Genomic DNA, 24,354 nt, shown 5'->3' on the forward strand with positions numbered 1-24,354 from the left:
TATATATATATATATATATATATATATATATAGAGAGAGAGAGAGAGAGAGAGAGAGAGAGAGAGAGAGAGAGAGAGAGAGAGAGAGAGAGAGAGAGAGAGAGAGAGAGAGAGAGAGAGAGAGAGAGAGAGAGAGAGAGAGAGAGAGCGCTCCCCCAGTTTGAGAAATTATCGATTTACTGAGTTCGAGCGAGTGCCAAAATACGTATCAGCTTTCCGTGACAAAAACGCATGTCAAACCGGAAAATATCAGGCTTTTTCAAAGCCCTCATCTCTATCGAGCAACAACGCTGACGGCTGTGCCAGCATGAGAGAAAACAATGGAGACGTGTCAAAGAATGAATGTGCAAGTACTCTAAAATTGCAGGAAGGCAGAATCTATTTTGTGCGCACAACGTGGATAAACTAAAACAGATAAACGTCAGCTGTGTGGACGAGATCATCCACAATTCTCGTTTTTAATTGATACTGATTTGAATTCTTGTCCTAAATATCTTTTAATCTTTGCTGTTTTCTGTTACTGCCTGAACTTCACATTATTTGTAGCGCAGCCATCCATAATCACAGAAAGATTTGTACTTTGTTAACTGTTATCTTTAATATGTCACTTTTAATGTGTTTGTTAAGTTTAGTAAACAAATAAACTTTCAGCTTTCAAATTCTGTCAATTTTATCTCAAAATACAAGCAATAAATGTAGTTTTGGTGCTATTTAATTTCCTGACAGATCAGACAGTGAGCATTTCGACCTTGCATAAAACAACTTGAGAACTTTTTACCTCAAAAAGGCCATGCTAAAACTCGTTAGTCAGCTAGAAAAATAACTATAGAAAGGGGCATTTTGCTAAATATATGCACTATATATCACATAATCCTTATATTTGAAACATGAGAAAGAATGGAATGGGCTAAAAATTGTATTCAATGCCGCCAATATAATTGCATGTGAAGAGAAGACTATTTTCTTCCCTTCTAGGAGGTAATGGCTCCTTAATAGATTTTTTTTTGTCTGGAGCACTGTACAAGGCTTTTTCATTCTCACCAATGGCACATTTGGATTATATTACTGAGCAGCTTTGAGTCCAGAGCCAAAAATCAGCAAACACCTTCAAAAAGCATTAAAAGTCAGACTGGGTGAAAAGACTGGGTCGTGACCACCTATCCACATCTTACGACAACCAACTCGCATCATCGGCGAGGCTGACTCACACAACAATCACGAGATTCATGATGTCAACAGGAGTTTAAAGCCAGCCATCAACCCAAAAAGAGCCAAATGCAGTGTATAAATTCAACCTTTTAGATTATTCAAAATCTCAAACATTTGGACAATGTGTACTGTATTTTTTGTGTGTTTATGCTGTGTGTCATACATATTGTAGACGTATTGTGTTTTGTATTATCGTCTGGTATAATATCTACTGCAGTCATGTACAGTATGTCAATGACCTGTTTGTTGAGGGTGGGCTTGTGGTGTTGGTGAACAGGTCCATGCCCGCACTGTGGTTGTTGACACCGCCCATAGACTGTGTGCTGGGGGAGGCGGAGGGGGTGTGTATGCCGATCTCCTTCAGACGCTGGTTCTATACAAACACACAAAGCACAGGAAAAAACATTCACAGAGAATGTAAAATATGTAAAGAATGGGCTGTTTGGCTGAATACTATTGTAATGGTCACTGTAGAGCAGGACAGCACAGAGCATTTCCTTATCTGAGCTCTGAGAAATCAGACAGATTACAGCAAGTCAGGCATATGAAGTGGGTCTGTATTGTGGCTGTATCCACCGTTTTTCCTGACGAGCATGTTGCGTTTTGAATTATGGGAGGAACTTCTGGATTGGTGAACTTCCACTCAAAAAGACTGAAACAAATTATGATGTTGCGCCAAAAATAATCAGTCAGTTTGACTAAATGAGCTGTCAGTATTTTCAGACGTCAGAAGAATAACGTAACGCTTGGTATTTTAATGTGATATGGTAACAGAAAAATATCTGTGACAAGAGCTCTTTACAGTCTGCTGCGTTCTTTTCCTTCTGATTATTTTCTTTTTTTCTTTGTATTCTGCTGTAACAGTATGAAAAAGATAAATTATACTGCGCATTTGTTGGTCAGCTCTCCTGATTTAATTTAGGATACATCCCATGAATGATTCATTGGAATGCACTAAGAATCCCCCCAACAAATCCCCCGTTTGTTTTCAACTGATGCTTTAAAATGTAATTGTCTCTCTTTTTCACTTTTTATCCCTATTAGCAGTATGTTCTGGAACGTTGCTAAAGCAAGTAAATATAATATTTGCTATCTGTCAAAACGATGGGAAGAACTTTGAAAATATTATCACACAGTGCTAACATTACATAATATACAGTAGATAGACAAATATTACTATAGTTGTTTCACTCGTCTGTAATATTGCTGAAGAAATAATCAAGATTTTGGGGTTATTCATGGTCTGTTTTAGTAATCTGTTAATGCTTTTACATTTTTAAAGTTTCCTTTTAATGTTCGATGGTTGAAGGGTGAGTAGAAAAATGTTACTTCATTGTACCCAGCTATTTTAAAAAAAGGATTTATTGAGCTGCCGCTAACAGAGCGAGCCTTTCACTGATTGTTTACAGTTTAAAGGAAGTTACTCCCATAATTCGCGGAAAGCATCATGGGGCGTGGGAAAAAGGTGGATAAGAGATGGCTGAAATCAAAGAAGATCTCCCAAGTTACTCCCCTTGGCAGCAACTAGAACAGCCAAAACCAACCATATGAAAAGAGAAAGAGACAAGAAAAGTCATAAATCAATAATACATTGGACCATTTCGAGCCAAGCAAGTAACTAGAGTAAAATGAGTTGCCTTTAGATCAACCAAAACCTAGAGTCATGTCTGGTCTAAAGTCTGTCCATGCTGCCCAGAACAACATTAAACCAGGAGTGTCTTAAAAATGCAACAACAACAACAATAATAGTTATTATTATTAATTATAGTCATATCGACACAAAATATTTGGCCAAATGCAGCCCTACAAACAATCACAGCAAACCTGGAGCTTTTTTATTTATTTCAAATCTCATTTTAAATTGCCAGCTTTAATAAGAAACACTGAATTTTTTTCCAGCCCTAGATTTTCTAAAGAGAGAGGAAGTAGGTTGCGACATGTTGAGGTTTTATGCCTTTCGATATGCCCTTTACAACACTGAGAAAATGTGGAAAGAAAATAAAACACAGAAAGAGAAAGCGGTAGCTAGAAAACTTGCCCCTGCAGGAGTGTTGAGAAAACAATGAATCAAAAAGAAACACCAGTTCAATTTCACACAAACTTATTCGAACATGGGCTGTGTAAATATTTTGATGTTGGACTTTGAAATTGCTCTGAATGTTTGCACTATTCAGATACGGAACCACGGTGCATCTGGGGATACATTGTACATTGTGCGAGTCTGTGTGTGTATTTATGTCCCACAAGGTATGACAGTACCTCCTGATGGGGACAAAGAAGTTTGATTAACCTCGCTCACCACTTACTGCTGGAGGCTAATCATTGAAGGTACAAGGGCGTATTGTATAAACAATCACGTATGTGTAGGACACAATGTTCCCAGAACACCAGCTCCAATCCAGCCAAATCTCGGTTGCAACAGCCTTCTCTAGGAGGAGTTGGGATATGCCTATATTGTATACTCTTTATATTCTTTCTCTCTCTATATTTTTATTATATAAATATAATTAAGAAGAGAACATGTTCATTCACAGATAATAATGGGAGAGAACATGGCCTACCTTGAGTGCTTGCAGACGGGCTTGCTCCTCCTCCAGGGCTTGTTGCTTCTCCTTCTCGTCCATCCTGCTGGATGAGAAGGAGAAGGACATCCCGGTGTTGGACAGGGTCGACACCGCATTGGACAGAGTGTTGGCTCTGCAGACAAAAACACAGATCCACACAGAAGTGAGATTTCCCTTTCATTTCTTTAAGACCTGATCAATTTAACACTGTTCACAACCCCAAAAGAAGTCAGTATGTGGCTATATATAAATCTCTTGCTAATGGTTGCTGTTAAGAGGTGGCATGAAATTGACTACATAATTTTGTTTTTCTGTTTTAAAATGTTGAGATAATTGAGATGCCATTAGCCTAATTAAAATTTAAAGTGTATTGCCTAATAAAATCTGTTTTAATTTTACACAAAATTGGGTGCTTATTGTGCCCACCATATGTTATTGTATGACCAGCCTGCTACTCAATTAATCTTATTCAATCAAGTGACTTTAATTCGCTATATTTATGATCAATAGCAGTGCAAAGTAATGGAAGTGAAAACCAAACACATGGTACCACCAAGAAAACATTTTTACAGGTTTTAAATATATATATACATGTCAGTGAATGTTAAATTTGGTAGGTTCTGTAAAAAGGCTTTCTGGGACCTGTTATGGATCAAATCCAATGATCAACGCTTTTCTTGCTATCTCTGTTCATTACCATTAATTCATGGTGATGCAATCCTTTTGTCCCCATCTATTGATAAACATGGTAAACATGGAAGGTCAACCGTGCTTCCTTCATGCGCAAGAACAAACCTCATTGGTTCTCGCGCATCATGTCGGCGCAGTTAAGTGTCTGTGTTTACCATATTTGATTAGCTCTAAGTAAGTTGTGTGAATCAAAGCCTAAATTAAACCTGGCCAACATGTAAAGCAGTCGTGTTTGTTCAGAAGACTTGGATTAACAGCTCAATTCATATGGATTTATTCTACGAAGTCTTTATGAACCTTTCAAATGTGTGAAAGTTTTATTTGGTTGACAATTACTTCACAGACAAATGCCCAAATAGGGCTTTACAATGTGATTCTGGATTTGTTTGGATCTGTAAGGTTTCGAACCTGTTGTCAGCGGAGAGCTCCTTGGTTTTCTTTCCCTCCAGAGAGGCCAGGTGCTGCTCAAGAGCCTCCAGGAGACTGCTGGGAGCCTGCAGGAGAAAAAAGACAAGTCAAGAACTCAACAAAAACATACAGCAACCGGTTTAAAGAGTATCACACTCACACAGTCAAACACACTTAACACACACACACACACACACACACACACACACCCACTCAATCAACCCAAGTTTCAGCAAATAATAACAGGAGCATGCTTTAAGCTTTTGTGAAGAGGAGTACAGGCAAAGGATAAACAAGCTCAGAAAACAAGAGAGAGGAAGAGTACAAATATAAAAAGAGAGGAAGTGGCATGCACACTTGAAAATCCAAACCTCAAACTCATGACAGACCCATGAGGTCACCAATATAAAAATCCATGACATTAAACTCTTTACACTGGCTTTTGGAACTAGCACTTCAGGATTTCTGCGAGACATTCTTGTGTTTTGAGTCGCAAATCTAACTAAAACCTTCCTCTGAGCCTTTTATACCGATCTAGGATTTGTTTCCTTCGAAAATAATTATCTTAACGACAAGAGGAATCATTAAACGATCCAGATCAGCAAACACGGAATGTGTGTGTTAGCACCTAAGAGCAGAGCACACACACCTCGTGCTGTTTCATTCAAATGAGAGTAAATGTTAGCACAAGCTCAGAGCTCATGGTTGGTGAAAAGAGCAGGTGCTCTGAGCCAAGTTTCCAGAACAGACAAATCGTGTATAAACTGCTCTTACGAACTAAGGGGAAGGTAAGCTCTTTGACTGGGCCTAGCTGGCAGCGCTGGCCAACATGTCTGGATCTGATCTAGGTTGGCTTTTTTTCCACATCGCTGAGAGGGCAGTTTGGGTTTAATCCATCCCACAGAAAACAGAAGCCAAAAGAGAGGAAAAATACATGTGCAGCAGTCTACAATTCAAATAGAAGTAGAAAACGAACATTTTAACTAAGCGGGAAAATGTATTACTTCCACAGAAGTGAGATAAAAAACAGAGATGAAAGGGTAACAGCTTTTAATTTGCTTCTTTCCTGTCTGATTTGATTTCTTCGGAGAAGAGACGACGAGAACAGGCTTTTGATTAAATGGCTACATTATAGATGTGTGTGCCGGCAACGCAAAGGATAAAGTGAGGTTACATGAATACTTCATCACAATCCTACAAACGAAGGGCCGCTGGGGCAGTTTTCTCACGTAAAGGCGAAACCAGGCATCGGGTAAAAAACATACAGTATAGCTCTCGTTCTGTGCTAGAGAGCTCCACCTTCTCCAACTTTGATGGCCAGGGGGTTTACAAGCATGAAGCCGCCATGCAACCCAGCAGGGGATTTGCTTTTATGCTGATCTGAGCCAACGATTTGATCAAACCATAAAGAGACAACTGCACGTCTGGTCTCAGATCAGCAGAAAAAGCGATGTACAGCCATGCCTGCAAAGTGACAGGGCAGAAGATGGCAGTTTGAGACACATTTAATCAGTTAGCCTGGTTTTAAAGGGATGAATCTGCTGATGCAGTCAGGAACAAACTAGAGCTGGGAGATATAGCTAAAAAAGTTAACTCAATATTTACCATTTGATGATCTTTGATGTATTTTTATTATTTATTAATACATTTTATTATTTTACATACAAATGTGCATATATATAAATTATTAATCGATATTACATAGTACTATTATTATTATATAAATATGCATTTATATTATTATTATTATAATATTTATATATTTAATTATTATTCTTCTCATTCCAATATTATGTGGAACAGTCCAACAATACATAGTAATAAAAAAAAAAATTACCCAAATATTATCAGTTTGATTTTTTATATGTCCCTGGTTTCATTCAAAAGATGGTATTATAATATTTTTGTTAAAATATGAACATATTTATGTACCTATGATGAGTGCAAAACTGCCACAGGTTTCTTATAAACATAAATATTATGGCTGGGCATTAACACAAATTTCACAATTCCATTTTAATTCACAAGCTTGCGATTGGTTCAATTTAGATCAGATTCAAAATCGATTAATTGGAATCTATCAGGTACAGTACATGACAAATTTTCTCCAATGCTGTAAACTATACAGGGAACCCCCATTGGTACATCACTATAATATTAAAGGTTCAAATTAAATGATTTGTAGGCTACTTACATTTAATTTATACACAAGGAAGTTTTTATAGTAATCATAAAAAATTTTTTCCATGACATAGGTATGTTTCTACAATTTTTTTTAGAAACATTTAAATGGTGGTCGTCATAAAAACATGACGTATTTATTCAAACATATTAAATATTAAAGAACAGGTTAAGTAAAAATTCAATGAATATGCAACAGTGCATATATTTAGCAAAATGCTCCTTTCAAGACAAGAAACGGATTTCGGTAAGTTGTACTCTTTCAAAATACCTTTTCATGTTCTTTCATGTTTACCTTGTGCTACAAAGTTTTGTTCATTCACCAACTGAAAACAGCACAGACTAAAAGATCGATTCTTGGGATTACCTAGATTAACCTAGCACTAATATATATTAACGATGCTGGTTAACAAAATTTTTAATGTGTGGTAAATATTTGATTTATCACCCAGCACTAGTATTAGCCCAGATTATGTCAAATACAAGCAGTGCAAATAACCCACCACCTACAAGGTAAGATCCTCTAGTCGTCTGAAAGGAACAATAAACAATGTGTTACCACACAAGGAAATAACCTTTCATTCAGTGTGTTAACCCCACTCTGAAATGTCAACACATTCAAACACAGAAATAATACTGAAATAGTGTGATCATCACTAAACACACAATTGAAAGAGAACTAAACAGAGAGGGAGTGTTTGATATTTGATCGAACTTTTTAAAACCAAACACAAGAGAGAACGTAACAGTGAGCATGGGTACAAGAACAGCACATCAGACAACAAGAGATAGGACGAAGACAGGTGGAACACAGAGAGAAAAGAAAAAAGGGAGAGCGGTGGTGTGATGGACGACACAGCAGCAGCATAGTGAGGAAGAAGAAGGAAAAACAGAAAGTGGAGATGAAATGTACACTGACCTGAGTGAGATCTGGGATGTCACCCTGATCAATCCCAACTTGCTGTGTCATAAACAAAACAACAAAAAAGGTAAACAAACAAATAAACGAGGGGGAGGGGGGAAAATATGAAAAAGAACAAACATAACGGATCAATACCTCATGCAGTGACTTAAAAATGAAAGAAATAAAAGTAACCGTGGTGTGGCATGCCGAGAGCCACGGAGGACCAATGGGAACGGACACAGACATTGATAAGATCTCACACAGCTGACTGTGCCGTGTGGAGTGGTTAACATTCAAAAACAATTTTGACAAATGATGACTTTTAAATGAGACCCAATGGGGGTAAAACAGCAAATTAGACAAGCATCTTACATTGTGACGGACACTGACTCATTTTCAAATCAAATCCCTGAGATATTTGACGCATCAGAAGAACAGCCAGTCTGAAAATAAACCAGACAGTCTAACGGCTGGCTGAATGGACGGAGCGGGGAATTGTGGGAAAGGAGGCAGCAGCATGGAAATTCATCAGTGTCAGAGAGAGAGAAGAGGGAGTGAGAGTCCTATTAGCACCAAACACAGATCTTCTTCTGGGCCAGAAGGAGAGAGAGACAGGACTCTGAAACTTTAAGGGTCTCAACTTAAGCCGTGTGAATTCACAGTACGAATGACAACCATCAACGACCACAGTATGAATGGCAGGAGACAAATGACAAATGTTTCCACACTGTATACAGCAGTCTTAGTGGGGTACAATCCATGTGCAGTGTTCCCGCACTTTTGGACCAATAACTTTCAAAGATAGCTTTTACAGTCGTTCATGATTACTGGATTAGGATTGTAGAGATTGCTGGGGGTGAATTTACATATGTGCACTACCGTTATAGGGTTGGTAAGATTTTTATTTAATGTTTTTGAAAGTCTTTTATGCTCACCAAATCTGCATTTATTTGATTAAAAAAAAAATACGGTAAAAACATTTATATTGTGAAATATTACAATATATAATAATCGTTTTCTATTTTAATTTTAATGTTTAAAAAAGTAATTTGGTTCCTGTGATGGCAAGCTGAATTTTACTCTTCAGTGTCACATGATCCTTTAATTAGCTGATTTGGTGCTCAAGAAACATTTTCTATTATTATCAATGTTGAAAACAGTTGTGGTGCTTAATATTTTAGTGGAAACCAATATATATGTAGAATGTTGTTGTTTTTTTACAATTTATAACTTTGGATAGAAATATTTTGCAAATTGAAATCTTTTGTAACATTATAAAATCACTATAAATCTTTAAATTTCTCGTTATATCAAATATATAACAATATCAAATCAAGGTGAATATCAAATGAGACGTCAAATGCAGTGACAAACAAATCACTTTTGGCAGAGAAGGCACATGTATATGTTTATGGGCACAGTCCATGAGGATTGTGCAAGGCAATGTAATGCAGTGCCGCAACACTAAATATGGTCTCTGTGCATGCAACTATCCAGAGAATATGAATGCCAGAGCATTGTGGGATATAGATATCAGAGAAGGAGAGGGAGAGGGTGAGAGAGAGAGAGAGAGAGAGAGAGAGAGAGAGAGGGAGAGAGAAATAGTGGGAGCAGAGGGGTCTAGACAGCCTGTCTAATCTCAGACCTGTCATATCAAAATACCTTTGATTGTGTGTGTGTGTGTGTGTGTGTGTGTGTGTGTGTGTGTGTGTGTGTGTGTGTGTGTGTGTGTGTGTGTGTGTGTGTGTGTGTGTGTGTGTGTGTGTGTGTGTGTGTCTCTCATTGGTACCTCAGCCACTTTAAGGAACTCTGACAGCTTGGTCATCCTGTACAGAAACTTTTTATAGATGTCCAAAGCATCTTTACACTGGTTTTTCTTCATATCAAAGTATTTCTCTGAAAAGGGAAGAGAGAGAGAGAGAGAGAGAGAGAGAGAGAGAGAGAGAGAGAGAGAGAGAGAGAACAGAGAGAACGATTAGCAGAGTGACTCAAATAGATAAAGACTGCAATTATCCATCAGAGGACTGTCAAAACACTCTGGGCTGACGGAGCCAGGGTCATATAAAAGCTGCTGTAATGGTTCGCTCAAGGACAGCTAGCAGTCTAATGTCTTTTCAAATCATCAACCTAAACGCCGTATGTTACGACATAAAACAAAATAATTAAAATCACGGGGAAATGACTGGCTTAACGACTGAATAATAGAGCTTAAACAAAGAGCTTAAAAAAAAAATCTAAAACTAAATCTGACCTCACTTCATCAAAGGGCCATGAAACCCTAAAACATTTATTTTATGTTATCAGATATGTACAGGTTGCACATCAATGCAAACAACAATAACACTCATTATGTTTATTATTGAATATGTTATCCTTAAAGTTATCTATAAGCTAATGTTCTCCAAAACAATGACAAAATTCACATTTAGAAGATTTAAGCATTCGAAACTTACAGTCTCTCACTTCCACCAATACGGATCAATGATTTTGATGACATTGCCCTGCACTTCAGCTTCTCATCAGATTTTTTGTCCAATCAAATGCTCTCTAGAATCTACAGCATCCCGCCCCAAATAGACGCCGAAGCTGTGGCTGAAATCAGTCACTTGTTCACACGATTACTATTTTATATAGAAGATAGGAAACAATTCATATAGTGTAAATATGCTTTCCATTGGGGCGAATGTAGTCTAGTTTCGCATTAGTCACGCTAACCGCCGGAGCGTGCACTGTCTGCTCCGGTCCACAGACACAATAGCTAAATGTGGATATTTGATCTTTTTCGGAGCCATTTCGTTCTTCCGGTTTAAAAAGCAAAGTTGAACCAATGTCACGAAAAGTGTCAACATCAACTGTACGGTTCTTTGCTCAGAAAGCAGAAAGACTTAACCCCTAAAGCAGAGCATGAGAGAAGAACGTTCTCTAGAGTAAGAGGGAGTAGATTACTCTTACCCAACAGGTTGATGACGCCCTCATTATAGGCAGCAAACAGACGGATGGAGTCTTTGAAAAGCAGCATGAAGGCAGCGTTGATCACTCCGTTAGTCAGCTCATTAGGGTTAGCCTACAGACACACACCCACACATCCACACGAGAGAGTACATATCATACCAAATAGCTTGGACTGAATCAACATCAATGTTGTTCTGTTAAAGTAGGATTTTGCAACCTGGGGCTTAAGGGTTGCCAAGCCTACTTGAATTTATCACTTCAATCACAAGAGTAATCAAATAATCTGCAATGTAAACATTGACCCATCTTTCCAGAGTGAAAAATCACTTTCATTAAAAGAATATAATAAGAAGCTTTTCACACTGTACATATTCATGCATTCTGTCTGCACAGATTTTAATTGTTTACATATGCACCACTGTTAAAAATTTGAGGGTCAGTAAAAAAATGTTTTGAGAAATGAATACTTCAGCAAGGATGCATTAAACGGATCAAAAAAGACAGTAAAACATTTATAATGTGTCAAAAGATTTCTATTTTAAATAAATGCAAAAATAGAAAAAAAGAACTATTTTCACAATTGATAATAATAATAATATGTTTCTTGAGCACCAAATCAAGCATATTAGAATGATTTCTGAAAGATCATGTGACACTGAAGACTGGAGTAATGGCGGCTGAAAATTCAGCATTGTCTTCACGAGAATAAATTTTATTCTTTAGCATATATTAAAATAGAAAGTAGCTCAATTAAATTGTAATAATATTATTTCACAATATTACAGCTTTTACAGTATTTTTAACAAATAAATGCAGCCTTAATGAGCATAAAAGACTTCAAAAATGCACAATATTTTGAATGGTACTGCATGCATTTTTTAAATAGGGGTTATGAAGCATATAACTAGTAAAACAAAGACAAGAGAAAAATCATTGGGAAGTTTTAAAGCATGTATGCATGTTCTCCATCACAAACCTGGAAATCCAGCAGCGCGTCCAGCTGGTTTTGAATGATAGGCAACGTTTTGATCAGCTTCTCTGTGTTCATGGTGCGCATGACTCCATCAATACTGCTCCATAAACAGATAAACAAACAATCAGTAATCGCCACTTACTCGCAATCTTAATTAGCGCTTAAAAAAAAATCAACTTTAAAAACAACTTAATTATCGGAGTAATGAGCTAGCATGATTAGATTGTGTCCTGCTGAGACAATATGTTTGAACACAATCTTGACTCCAGGCAGAAGTGAGGTTTACCCACCCTCTTTTCATCTTGGTGAAGTCCACAGCCACCAGCCTATAGGAAAGAGCTTTCTCGTTGAGATATCTGCTGTACCGCCTGATGAATGTGGACATGTCATAACCTGAGGGACAGAACGAGGGGTTTATCATCAGTGTGTGTGTATGCATACAATGCTTTAGAGACAGTAAAGGTGTTTCTTACATACCTTGCAATGCACCTTTGTCAAGGAAATTGTTCAGATTGAAGAGTGTGTTTCTTGAGGCCAGATACTGAATGAAACGCTGCGGGTACAGAGAAGAGATGACACAAAAGTGTAAAGTTATATACTAGACGTAATTCTGCAGCTCTTAATCTGTCACTGTGCAGGAGCGACTTCATCCCTGACATGCGGAAACTCCCCTCTGCTGAATTTGCCGTACACTGTGTGAAATCTAGACCTGTGTACAAGACCAGACTCCTCTGATCTCTCTTTGAGCTGCCAAGTATGTCTGCTGCTGCTGCTCCTCTCCTCCGTACAGCCCCATCCCACCAGCTCACACAGCTGTGGGCTGAAGAAGAGAGCAAAGAGATGCACACAGCATTCTGAGTGCTGTTGTGAACAGACATGATGGGAGTTTGGGGAATGCAGGAGATATACACTAAGATATGATGCATTCCGACCTCATTCATGCATGTAGTGGACATGACGGGCAAACAAAGTAAAACAGACTCTAGACCTGTGTACATATATAAATGAAGGTGACTGTGTACATATATAAATGAACGTGACTCTTGAAAGTTCATTTTACTAGGGGTGTAACAATACATCGATATGGATCGATCAAACGTCTAACGATACAATGGATCGATGCCACACATAAAATATCGATATACGGTACCTTTATTTTGACACTCTCCACATACTAATGTATCTTTTCTCAGCTGAAATAGATGTCTGACAAGATGGACTGAACCCTAAACACGAGTTCATGTTTTTCAGCAGAAACCGACAAGCAGCACCCTTGTTGTTTGTGAACACAACCCAAAAAGTCAATTTTAGCGAATCAACGTGCAGTATTCAGGTCATGTGACAAGGCTGTTAGTCACTTCGAAAATAGACTCGCTAACTGAGAGGAGTTTCGTCAAAGCTGACTAAAAGTGATCGAGGATGGATAATTTCAACGAACTTGATCGGAACCTTGCTAAAGCAGCACGGTAGCTCCCTGTGCGTCTAATCACAACAACAAAGTTTGTCAGGCGTCTATGTCAGTTGAGGAGATTAACGTTACAAAAAATTACTTTAAATATATAAAAAACACACTTTCAATGTTATTATTATTATTACTGGCAAAACAACCCAGCTGCAGTTTGATTGATATTACTTGGAATGCACAATAAAAAAAATAAAAAAAAACATGATTTATGAAAATTAACAAGACCGGAGTTATCAGTTTTTGCAAATTAACTCTTCTGTTGTAAATGTCCCAATTGGGAGAGGGTGTGCAATTTTCAGGCAATGTGCAGTGTTTAATTAAATGTTCATGTTATATGTTTTGGTTGCATTTGTGAGTTAATAATTGTAACTGGTTGTGTAAACTTGGCACATAATATCTAAATATCGATAAATCAATCAATATAGCCTTGAATCAAATCGAATCGTATTGCAGAATTTTTTGAGGTATCGGCAAATATTGTATTGCTGGCTGAGAGGATCGATATCGAATCGTGATGAACTGTCCGATTTACACCCCTACATTGTACCCTTACACAGACCTCAAAACCATCTGGTATAAATATTGTTTAGTAGTAGTTAGTGAAGTAGTTAGTGATGAATAGAGGAATAATCATGTTCTAAAATGTTTTGTGGTCTGATCACGCTTATCATATTGTAATATAGCTAAAAAAACGCAAGAGATCTTGCATTTGTGACACTGATCTGCACAAAGCAACAATGGACCGCCCTCTCACCTTTCAATCAACCACTTTACTAAAACAAAAGGTTTAAAGTCGGAAGGAGCTGATGTGACGGAAGGATGTGACGGAAGGAGCAACAGATGACGTACATCCGAGTGAAACAGATTACGAAAAAGATAAAAGTGTAGGGCGAGGATTTAGTTGATTAGATGGAGGCATATCTGAAGTTGATTGTAAGAAAGAGTTTAAGCAGAGAATTCCAACACAAGTCATCAGAGAGAAACATGTAGTTTCACAGGAATATTAAGTTATGATATTTGAATGAATAATTACAAGATAAAAAAAAAAAAATTAAAAATGAAACGCGCCTGGATAATTATTCACAATAAGAGCAATAATATACATTCAAAAAATGGATAGGGTGATTTAAAAAAAAGAAAAAAATCTAGAAAAGACTAGAACGCTTTACCTGTTAAGCAGATTTAATTTAAGCTCAACCGAACCTGCTTATCACGTGAGAACAAACGTCTTGCAGAAGCTCAAACGTGCTGCGTAACACACGAGAAGGAACCTCATTGGTTCTTGTATGTCAAGCGAACATGTTTGAGCTTCTGTTTACCATAACTAATGTGTGAGTTGATGAATTTTTATGTGAATAAAAGCCTTAACTCAATCTGTTCGTCATATAAAGCGATTCAATATCTTCAGAAAATGTGGACTAAACCGCTCAATTAATATGGATTAGTTTTACGATCTCTTAAAGAACTTTATGAAGCATCAAAGTGGGAGTTGCGTAGCTATCAATCGAGGAAAGATCTTATTTGTGTTCCGAAGATGAACAAAAGACTTGAACTGATGGGGAACGACATGAGCGCGAGTAATTAATGACAAAAAAATATATTTCTGGGTGAACTATCCCTTTAATAACAGGTGCAAACAGCCTTCAACTGCCTGAAACACACTATAAGCTGGTACATCAACAAATAATTAGTAAGAAATTCTGAATAAAACTAATTGTGTTTCCTGGAACTGTATTCATCAATGTGATTTATGGGACACTACAAAGTTATCAGCCACCAGAATGCAGTAGGTGTAACCTTGATCTTATTTTGTAAATCAGTGCACCAGAGAAAGAGTCAGCAGGATATGTACTAGTTTTTACGTACTGGGATGGAGCCTTAGGCTCGTTTCACCTCAGGGGAGAACCAGCATGAGTACCCGGTGACAGGCCCAGCGGTCAGGCAAAATCTGCTTGGTGCAGAGGAATAAAATAGACCTGGCAGTGGCCATTTCTGCCCGTGGCAAAAGTATTCAAAGGTCGAGAGTCACTGAAATCACAGAAGGTTCCTAAAATGCATCTGAAGGAACGGGAGGTTAAAAAAAACTGCATTCCTAGAGCTTTGCTTAAGTTGGAGGATCAAGAGTGGCGATCCACGGAACAGTGGGCTGATAGTCTTGTGTGTAAATAGAGGGAAAGAGGCCACCCACCCTTTGATTTCTGATCTCAAAGGACCTCCTGGTGCCTAGGGTGGCCCTGGTCATGTGATGGCTTTGAGTGAGTTTCCTCAATCTCTTTTACAATTTGTGCAGCTCCATTTTACCATCATTCTAATATAAAAAAACGGACAATGGGGGAAATACTGATGAGCATGAGGGGGTACTGGGGGTACATGGAAAATATCAGCAATAAAGGTAAAAAAAAAAAAACACATAAATATGACTTCATCCACTTGCTATTAGCACTTGCTATTTTTTTTTACACGGTATAAAAGAAAACATACAGTGTAGCTGTCTTAATATTTTTGGGAGTCCCTCGGAAGTTTATCAAATTTGGGGGGCATTAGCATCAAACATTTTGAAAATCCCTGATCTAGCAGTGTGTTCCCACTCATTCTCAAAGAAAATACTGGCAATACTTCTGCTTTGCACCCGACCCGTGCCTCAAATGCTGGTCTAAAATCTTTCGGGATCAGATGAGAAGCGGAGTGAGGCAGACCGCATTCAGACCATGAAGAAAATCCCCAGAAAAGCAGCTGTGCGGAGAATGAGCAAGCTCTCTCTCTGGCACCGTGGCTTAACCTTGGAGACAAACCTCTTGGAAAATGCATGGCCGAGCCAGTGAGCACCAAAATGCAGAGAATTTTGCTCCATTCCGGAGCGTAGATCAATATGGATTACTAATTCAGTGGAGTCTGCAAATCCACGCTCGCTCACCTGCTACTCTGCATGAACGCCTCTGTCTTACATTGCTTAGGTTATTCAAAATGGATGTCAGAAGTAAGGACGATAAATATAGATTGATAGGCCAGGAAGGGTCCCGCATTCTCTGCTCAGCAAATAATTAATGTGAGAACAAACCTCAAGTAGTGTCAGAGTGAAGCATCATTTATTATTAAGGCAGGAGGCACTTCGGCAGGGAGCTTTCTCTCCCAAACAGAGGAGCTTCTATTAGCACAGCAGCTCAGGCTGAGGGAAGATATCAGCAATCTGGGAACAGGGATTGCTCATGTTTTAGCCGCTGATTTTGCGCGTGCAGTCGGGAACTGATCCAGAAGCAACGCTCGAACTGCGTGTGAAAACTGTATGTGTGCGCGAGAGCACTAACCCTGCAGGGAACATGTGTAAATATGCTGCATGATGATGCCCTGATAATGTGCCGGCTGCTGGTCTTCGCTCTCTCGATCCATACATGTTCTGAGGTTTCTATGGATACGGCCTGAGCAATTACTACGGTTAGAAAAAAAAGGAAAGCTTAAAGAAAAATGGCGAGCACAAAAAGATAATGACAGGATATGAAAGGAGGCGAGGTGTTCGATAGCGATTACTTTCAAACACTAAACCCATTTTGTTTGTAAAGTTAAGAGCTGGAATTGCATCTGATTCAAAATGAATGCCTGAACTAGAAAACAAAGTAAAAATGGGTCACTAAATTGAAAAAAAAGTACCAAACTTACACACCGTGCAAAGCTGAAGTAGTTTCACGATCACAAAATCTCACCAGCAAAAGTAAACCATTAAAATAAAAAAATGACCCCATCACACATCAGTGTGGGCAACAGTTTTTTATAGCAATGAAGAAAAGTGACAAAGCATCATGGATAACTCTGCCCCCATGTCATTGCCACTACGTCGACCACCACAGAAAACAAATGGTCAATGTTTCGATCCAACAAGGTGAGTTCACCAATTCCCACATGTAGTTTATCCATACTCCCTACTTAAGCATTACTGATTACTGAGAAGCAGGTGTTTGTTTTCTGCCAAGATTTGCCATTCCTGCCTGCAGGGTAGAGAGGGAAAAAGACATCAGGGGAGTGAGAGAATGTTTCATAAAGGTAATAATTACCTTACCTAGCGCACATCACTCACAAACAGCATCCATTATGCAAACAGATCCCACACAGGGACCTGAACTCAAGAGTCAGCACATGGCCAGAATGCTAAACAGCCCAATTCACAGCTATGTCAGAAAAGCCTTCGAAGTCAACATGAAATAGCATTTGCAGTCCATTCCTTTAGCATGTTACTTCAATAATGTGACGCATTTCCAAATTTGACTGGATAAACCAATAAATGTTTGAATGTATTTGTATGTACGACTGTGTGTATGTAATGTATGTATGTGTATATAAAAATCTTTTTTTAACATGTTACTTGACAGATTTGGTCAGATCTCTCGAACAGACAGAATTAAAAGCCCAGAAAACGGAACTTTTGAATTATGAAGGGAAGCAAGATCTGGCAACTTCCACGACTCCATAGATTATACATTGCATAGAATTATATACAGCAGCAACAAATGAATCTAGAGACCGTTCTCTGTAGTTGCACCAGATGCGAGACGCAGAATCCCAGAGCACGCGCTGAGCACCTGTGTTCACACTCGCAGAGCATATTCAAGCCTGACATTCACACGGACCTAATAAAATTAGATCTTTAAATGCTGAAACTCTGTGGTCTTGTGTTGACATTAATCTTCTGTGTTAACTATCAGCGAGATTTCAGAAAGGCTGCATTAATTACAGCATTAAACAATGCCTACAGCTATTTGGCTATTGATTAACATTATCCAGGAGCCCATGCAACCTACGTGACATCAGCTGCGCAAGAAAGACGTTTCAGATGTGGAAGTTAATTAAATTTCGATGAAAGATAAGACAACAATTTTTTTCCTTCTCTGGATTAATATGCACTGCATAATGAGACCAGGAGTTTTGTTATCATTTTGATTTTCTATAGACACAGCTGCAAGTCCAGTGATGAGACAACAGTGAATAGATCAACTGATCACACTTTTTTTTTTGCTGAAGCAAAATTATTAATTGTAAGGGACAAATGTTTGACACAATGTTTATACCACATTCATTAATTCCATTCAATCTTCTGGTCAATATTTGTGTATTTCCAATTGTTAACAAGTGTTTGTTTTGTCTATGGGAAAATTTGTCTATTCAACTCAAATAGTAGGGCCCTATGATTTCAGCAATGAGGAAAGCGTGGACAGAATCAAGGAATCCAATCCATAAAAATGGAATTCACAGTATAATGCGAAATGTCACGAAATTTGGCAAATAAAAAGTGGGAATGCACACTTAAATCGCAATATTAACGATTACGTTATATAATATAATCACAATAGTCTGTGAATATTCAAACGCAAAAAGGATACTATGTACTTCTGAAGTCTACATGTTTTGCATGTCTCTGTGTGAATGAGTGGCGCGGTTTCGTCAAGCACACACATACTGAAACACGTGTGACGCTTGTGGTGTTTTCAGCATCTGCGGTCTCACTATAGGTAGACACTTCCCAGGGCTGAATCTCTAGAGTAAAAAAAAATATATATATATTTTTTTTAAGTTAGTCAGGATTAGTCCATTAAAACGTGATTCAGGAATATTAAAATATTAAAAAATGTTGGGAAAAATATATATATATAAAAACCTACTTAGAAGACCTTCGTTTTATCATTTCAGTTAACTAGACATGGATTTTGATCACTAAAATTAAATTTAACCATAAGAATCCAGTTAAATTTAAATGGAAAAAAGGAAACCAGACAAATTAAAACTGAAAAAGAATAAAATAAAACTATTTTACAGGGCCCAAAAAAGTATTGACAGAGAAGTTAATGATGAAACCAAAAGGACAATACACTCTTTATTAAACCAACCTTTATTTGAGCCTCCAGCTTCTAATAGAACCACTGAACTTCCCTCACACACAACCTCTCTCTCAATCTTAAGTATTAGCTCACTCGCACACTCAGTCTTCCTTCGGTACCCGAAACGAACCATTCTAGATGGACAGCATCTTGCTTAACATACAAGGTTAAGCAATTTGTCTACTGTGTGACCCCGCATGAACCAGCTGATTAAAATTCCACCCACTTCTCTTGCTGTCCCTTGTAATTTCTCTCTTTCTCCTCTTTCTGCAAGTCCCTAAAGTTATCCTACCTAGATGTTTTTTTCAAACCCCCCCCTTCTTCTTCTCCTATCTCAACCCTAGACAACATACAATCCCAGTGACGTCGTCACTATAGCAAATTGTACGTTCAGTATCTGGGCCATCGTTGAGTGACATCGCCCTTTTCTGTCCTATTCGCACAAACGCATGGGCAAACGCCCTTATCAACAATACCTTATCTGTGGCCCTTCCTGTGCCCTCTCACAGGACTTGTGCTGACAAGACAAATGTCCTCCAAATGTCTCTGCTCCTCGACAGACAGTGATAACCAAACGTGTGTTTTTGAAACCATAATGGGGTAAAGGATTAAGACCAGTCCTGACCTGGGCCAGACGTTCAGCTCCGATAACAAAATCCACCCCTGGCTGATTAGTGCCCCGTCATGCCATAGAACAGGGTGTGCTGAAGGACAGTCCTCCACGCTCACTATCTCTGACACTGGCGAGCACAAGACGTATAGTGAAGGACTTTTTATTTTATAGTCCAAGGGAATGAACAAGGACACATGTGAGAGTCACTAGCACTGCCATTGTTTTTGTGTGTGTGAGTGTGTGTGCCATTGTTTCCTGCAGAATCTATAGTGCCAGAAAAAGTAATTATATCCATCCCGAGTTGTGAGCTTGCAGTCTAAATTGAATGTGATGAGATAAAAAGGACAGTTCACTGCGCAATAATGCCAGGACAATACAATAGATGCGTTTTCTTCACTGGCTCCCCTTAAAAAAAAAAAACATATTGCGACTAGTGTAGTACTGTACATTTCACAAAGTAATGACTCAACTCGTTTAATGAATCGTGCAAACTTCTGACTCACTGAATCCCACAAGTTATCTAACTGACAAACCGTCTCTTTCAGGACATGCTAAAAAAGTAACGGTGAAAATTAGTCAAAAATGTGTTCTTTTAATTCTAAAAATGCCAACAATTTGCATTTCGAAGTAGTGTAGTGTAGTGGTAGTAAGAAATTGTCATTATTTACTCACCCTCATGTTGTTCCCAACCAGTATGCCTTTCTTTCTTTTGTGGGAAATAAAAGAAGATATTTTAAGAAATGTCTCACTGTTTTTTTTTTTCTTTCAGTACAATGGAAGTCCATAGTCAACTTCCATTAACATATCTTATTTTGTGTTCCACAAAAGAGAGAAATTCATTCACATTTGGAAAGACATGTGGGAGGGTAAATGATGAAAGAATTTTATTTTTTAGGTTAACTATACCTTTAAGGTCTGTAATAATTACAATTAGCTTTAGATGAAAAGAGAACAAGTATTTGGTATATTAAGATATTGTAGCTAGGTAAACGTGTGTGCATTTCTAGAAGAGCTTATGTAGTAACAATGCATTAAGCAGGCCATGTGCACATCTAGGTCACGTCCTACTGTATATATCATTAATATGTGTGTGTGTGTGTGTGTGTGTGTCATGTTCTCACCTACCTGCTGTTTATCATTAGTGGACTACATGTTTGTGCTTGTCTATAAGTATCTATTTCTATCTAACTGTACACACTTTCAAACTCAAACACTGTATTGAACAATTAGCACATAAAAATGAATACTTTTATTCAACAAGGAAGCATTAAATGTATCAAAAGGGACAAAGAAAAAAAAGCAAAAAAAGAAACATCCCTTTTTCGGGTCCTGCTACAGGACTGCAGATGTGGCCAGGGCAATAAACTGCAATGTCCGTAATGTAAGACGCCTAAGACAGTGCTACAGGGAGACAGGAAGGACAGCGAATCATCCTTGCAGTGCCAAACCACGTGTAACCATATGTCCCTCCATTATTCCTTTTCTGTTCATCAGATGTCTCGTTTAGTCTTTCCAAAATGTTGCAGGTCACTTTGACATCACAGATTTACTGCAACTTAACACCAGCTTTTCAGGATGACAATTTAAAATGCTTTCACTGTCTGTCACCATGTCTCACACACTGCACATTGTGACTGCTGAGCTGTGATTTGTCATGTAGGGTCAATTTGACCGAGCTATGCTGGATCTTCAATGGTAACTGCACAGAAGGTTGTCTGATGTGAACCACAAATCCAAAAAAAAAAAACAAAGTATGAAGTTCAAGTGCAGAATCTCACCTCATTTCCATACATCATTAGGTGGTGTGTGGTGATGAGCGCTTTGAAGACCACAACCCAGCTGCTGTTGGTGGTTCTCTCAAACAGTGTGTCAGCCAGCTGGGGAACGTTCACATTCATCTCATTGGTGCAGTGGATCAAGTCTGAAAACACACATGACGCACACGTTAGAGCAACACACATCACTGATTCACATCTCGAATGGTTGTAAGACCCTGCACAAGATGTTCCAATTAACACAGCACATAGCAGGGCCCTCACATTGCGTGAAACATATGAATGTATCTGCAGCGGGTGCTAATGGAAGCAGATCTCAGCGGACTCTCATAATATTTCTCAGTATTCTACACAGAGGGTTAGACGGGCTTCTAACCAGTCGTTCTGTTATGCAACTCACAGACAAGCAGAGAAGATCCATAAAGAGAGTCGCATCTTTAAATATGCAGGAGCACCCCAGTTTTGCTTTGCGTACTCGCATACGAAAGCAGCATCTTTTGAACGCCATCAGATGCTCGAAAACTCGTTTCTGTTCTGTCCTGTTTGCATAATGAAGACATTCCTCCTTCAACCCAGTGTTCTTTTTAGTTCTTCAAAGGCAAAACTCTTTTCTCCCTTCCCTTGAGAGAAACATTCTTTTCACACACAGAGCAGGTAATGAGGGAGACGACTCCTCCGTATCTGTCGGATTTTGGCCCTGTGGGCCTGTCTGTTGTTCTAATAGGGAGTTCTAGTAGTAAGTAGTGCAGCTCCCAATTGGAGTCTGATGATGAATCACAAGGATCTGGTAAAAGAGACGGCACACTAGTATGTGCTATACATCTACAAAACACACTTACAGAATGCCAGCAAGGAACAAATGGCCTATAAATTGAGGATGTAATGCACTACAGTGTGGAAGCTAGAGTGCGTGTTAAGCCTCAGCCTTGTTTTGTATACATAGTGGGTGATTATAATGAATGCCATAATTGCTATAATTCTGTAAAGAAATGCAATTTAATGTTTACTTCAGTTGGCATCAACAGCAGTTATTTGTTGAGATGATTATTATGTCTGTTAAATAAATAGAAATTAAATAAATAGCAGCACTAAGTTCATGGGTTTGATTCCCAGGGAATGCATGTAAAATGCATACCTTGGTAAATTGGTGTATGTACTAATATAGCAATACATACGAATTTGAGATTGTTTGATTTTGCTCATGTGGTAATATTGTATTTAAAGAAAGGCAATAAACGGATTATTGTGCAGACAATAATTTGTTAAATAATGTGTAACAACAATTAATGTGTTAAATAATGTTTAATTTTCATCATTTCATCATTCGTCATCATTTGCTCCCCTTCATGTTGTTCCAACCCTATGTTGAACACAAAAGATGACATTTTTTTAGAAATGTTGGTAATCAAACATTTCCATAGAAGAAAAAAAAAAATACTATGGTCAACTGACTACCAACATTCTTCAAACTATCTTCCTTTGTGTTCAACAGAAGAAAGAAACATGAGGGTAAATGATGACAGAATTTTTATTTTTGGGTGAACTATCCCTTTAATAGTCACATTAGGCAGGATCGTGAAATTTAAGAGCTGTTAAAATGATAACTAAGACTGTAAATTTATTTTTAATAATATAAGATATAAGATTTAGATATGACTCTCTGTGGCCTTAAAATTGTTCAAACTGAGTTTAAGACATTAAGACTTTTTGAGGAGCTGCAGGGACTCTGTAACAGTATCTGCCAAATGCATACATGTATTAACAGCATAGTTTGAGTTGTGCGACTTTCTTATTTCTTTTGTGGAACAGATAGATAAGATATTTTGAAGAATGCATGGAACAGTTGAAATAACTGTCGAAAAAACTTTGGACCCTATACTGACTTTTACTGAATAATAAAAATGAAATAAAAACACTGAGGCATTTTTCAAAATATCGTCTTTTGTGTTTCTCAAAAGACAGGTTTGGAATAAAAGGAGGGCAAGTAAATGACAGAATTTTTATTCTTGGGTGAACTATGCCTTTAACTGAGAGAGATTTTCTTTCATACATTTACAACGACTAATAAATGAACTATTTTGGAAATTTGGAACTGAATTGACAGTTTTGAATAGGAATCAAATCTAGAGATCTGGGTAGTTGCTATGTGGTTACTAGGTTATTCTAGGTGGGTGTTTACTGGCCCAAATGCAAATGATATTTTGATCTCTATAAAACGCTCAGCGTCCCTCTTTAGTCATGTCTGTGCTATCACCCACCAGGGAGAAAAACCTGATCACTTAGAAAAGTAATAGCACACAGAGGCACACTTTGAGGTATCATTCATACCCGTAGCACAAACGAGTTACGTGCCAACGTTTAGTACTTAGGCTGAGCAACAGTAATTGTATTGCAAGCAGCATTAATAAATCTGTGCAATCCTGAAGATTCAAGTCAACTCCACTGAGCTATTCAGCATCTCTTCCCAAGATGAATGCATATTCACGTACTGTGACTACTATTAAAAACACACTGCAGCCTGTTGGGGGATGAGTTACGAGATTGCTGCCTATTCAACAGTGTTTTTCCCCATTTCTCTCTCTCTCGCTCTCTTTCCAGTACTGAACTGCACCATGGCTTTTGCTTCAGAGCTCAGTCTCCTTTCTTCTGTCTTGCTTGTTTTCTATGATGGTCAGAAGGAGAGCCTACGAGCTGATTGGCTCCTTTGGCAGGAGAGGGAGGGAAAAAGAACGAGAGTGAAAAACTCTTCTGAAGTGA

At 38.2% G+C, this 24,354-nt stretch overlaps 1 protein-coding gene across 6 annotated transcripts in view; it reads right to left on the bottom strand.

The window, feature by feature from the left end:
- The window catches only part of LOC307155455 (phosphatidylinositol-binding clathrin assembly protein), a 51,346-nt gene that overhangs the window by 15,415 nt on the left and 11,577 nt on the right, over positions 1-24,354 (bottom strand). For 2 of the 6 annotated variants that reach the window (XM_079866081.1, XM_079866079.1), the window contains exons 2-12: positions 21,601-21,743; positions 12,358-12,433; positions 12,171-12,273; positions 11,884-11,977; positions 10,908-11,019; positions 9,745-9,851; positions 7,971-8,012; positions 7,562-7,582; positions 4,871-4,956; positions 3,770-3,905; positions 1,448-1,581 (exon numbers count right to left, since the gene is read on the bottom strand). In XM_079866081.1, the coding sequence (XP_079722207.1) occupies positions 1,448-1,581; positions 3,770-3,905; positions 4,871-4,956; positions 7,562-7,582; positions 7,971-8,012; positions 9,745-9,851; positions 10,908-11,019; positions 11,884-11,977; positions 12,171-12,273; positions 12,358-12,433; positions 21,601-21,743 (1,054 nt within the window). The remainder of the gene's footprint in view (positions 1-1,447; positions 1,582-3,769; positions 3,906-4,870; positions 4,957-7,561; positions 7,583-7,970; positions 8,013-9,744; positions 9,852-10,907; positions 11,020-11,883; positions 11,978-12,170; positions 12,274-12,357; positions 12,434-21,600; positions 21,744-24,354) is intronic. The other 4 variants (XM_079866083.1, XM_079866080.1, XM_079866082.1 and 1 more) reach the window with 3 other exon arrangements.

This window comes from Squalius cephalus (assembly GCF_949319135.1).
Source record: "Squalius cephalus genome assembly, chromosome: 3".
Lineage (NCBI taxonomy): Eukaryota > Metazoa > Chordata > Actinopteri > Cypriniformes > Leuciscidae > Squalius > Squalius cephalus.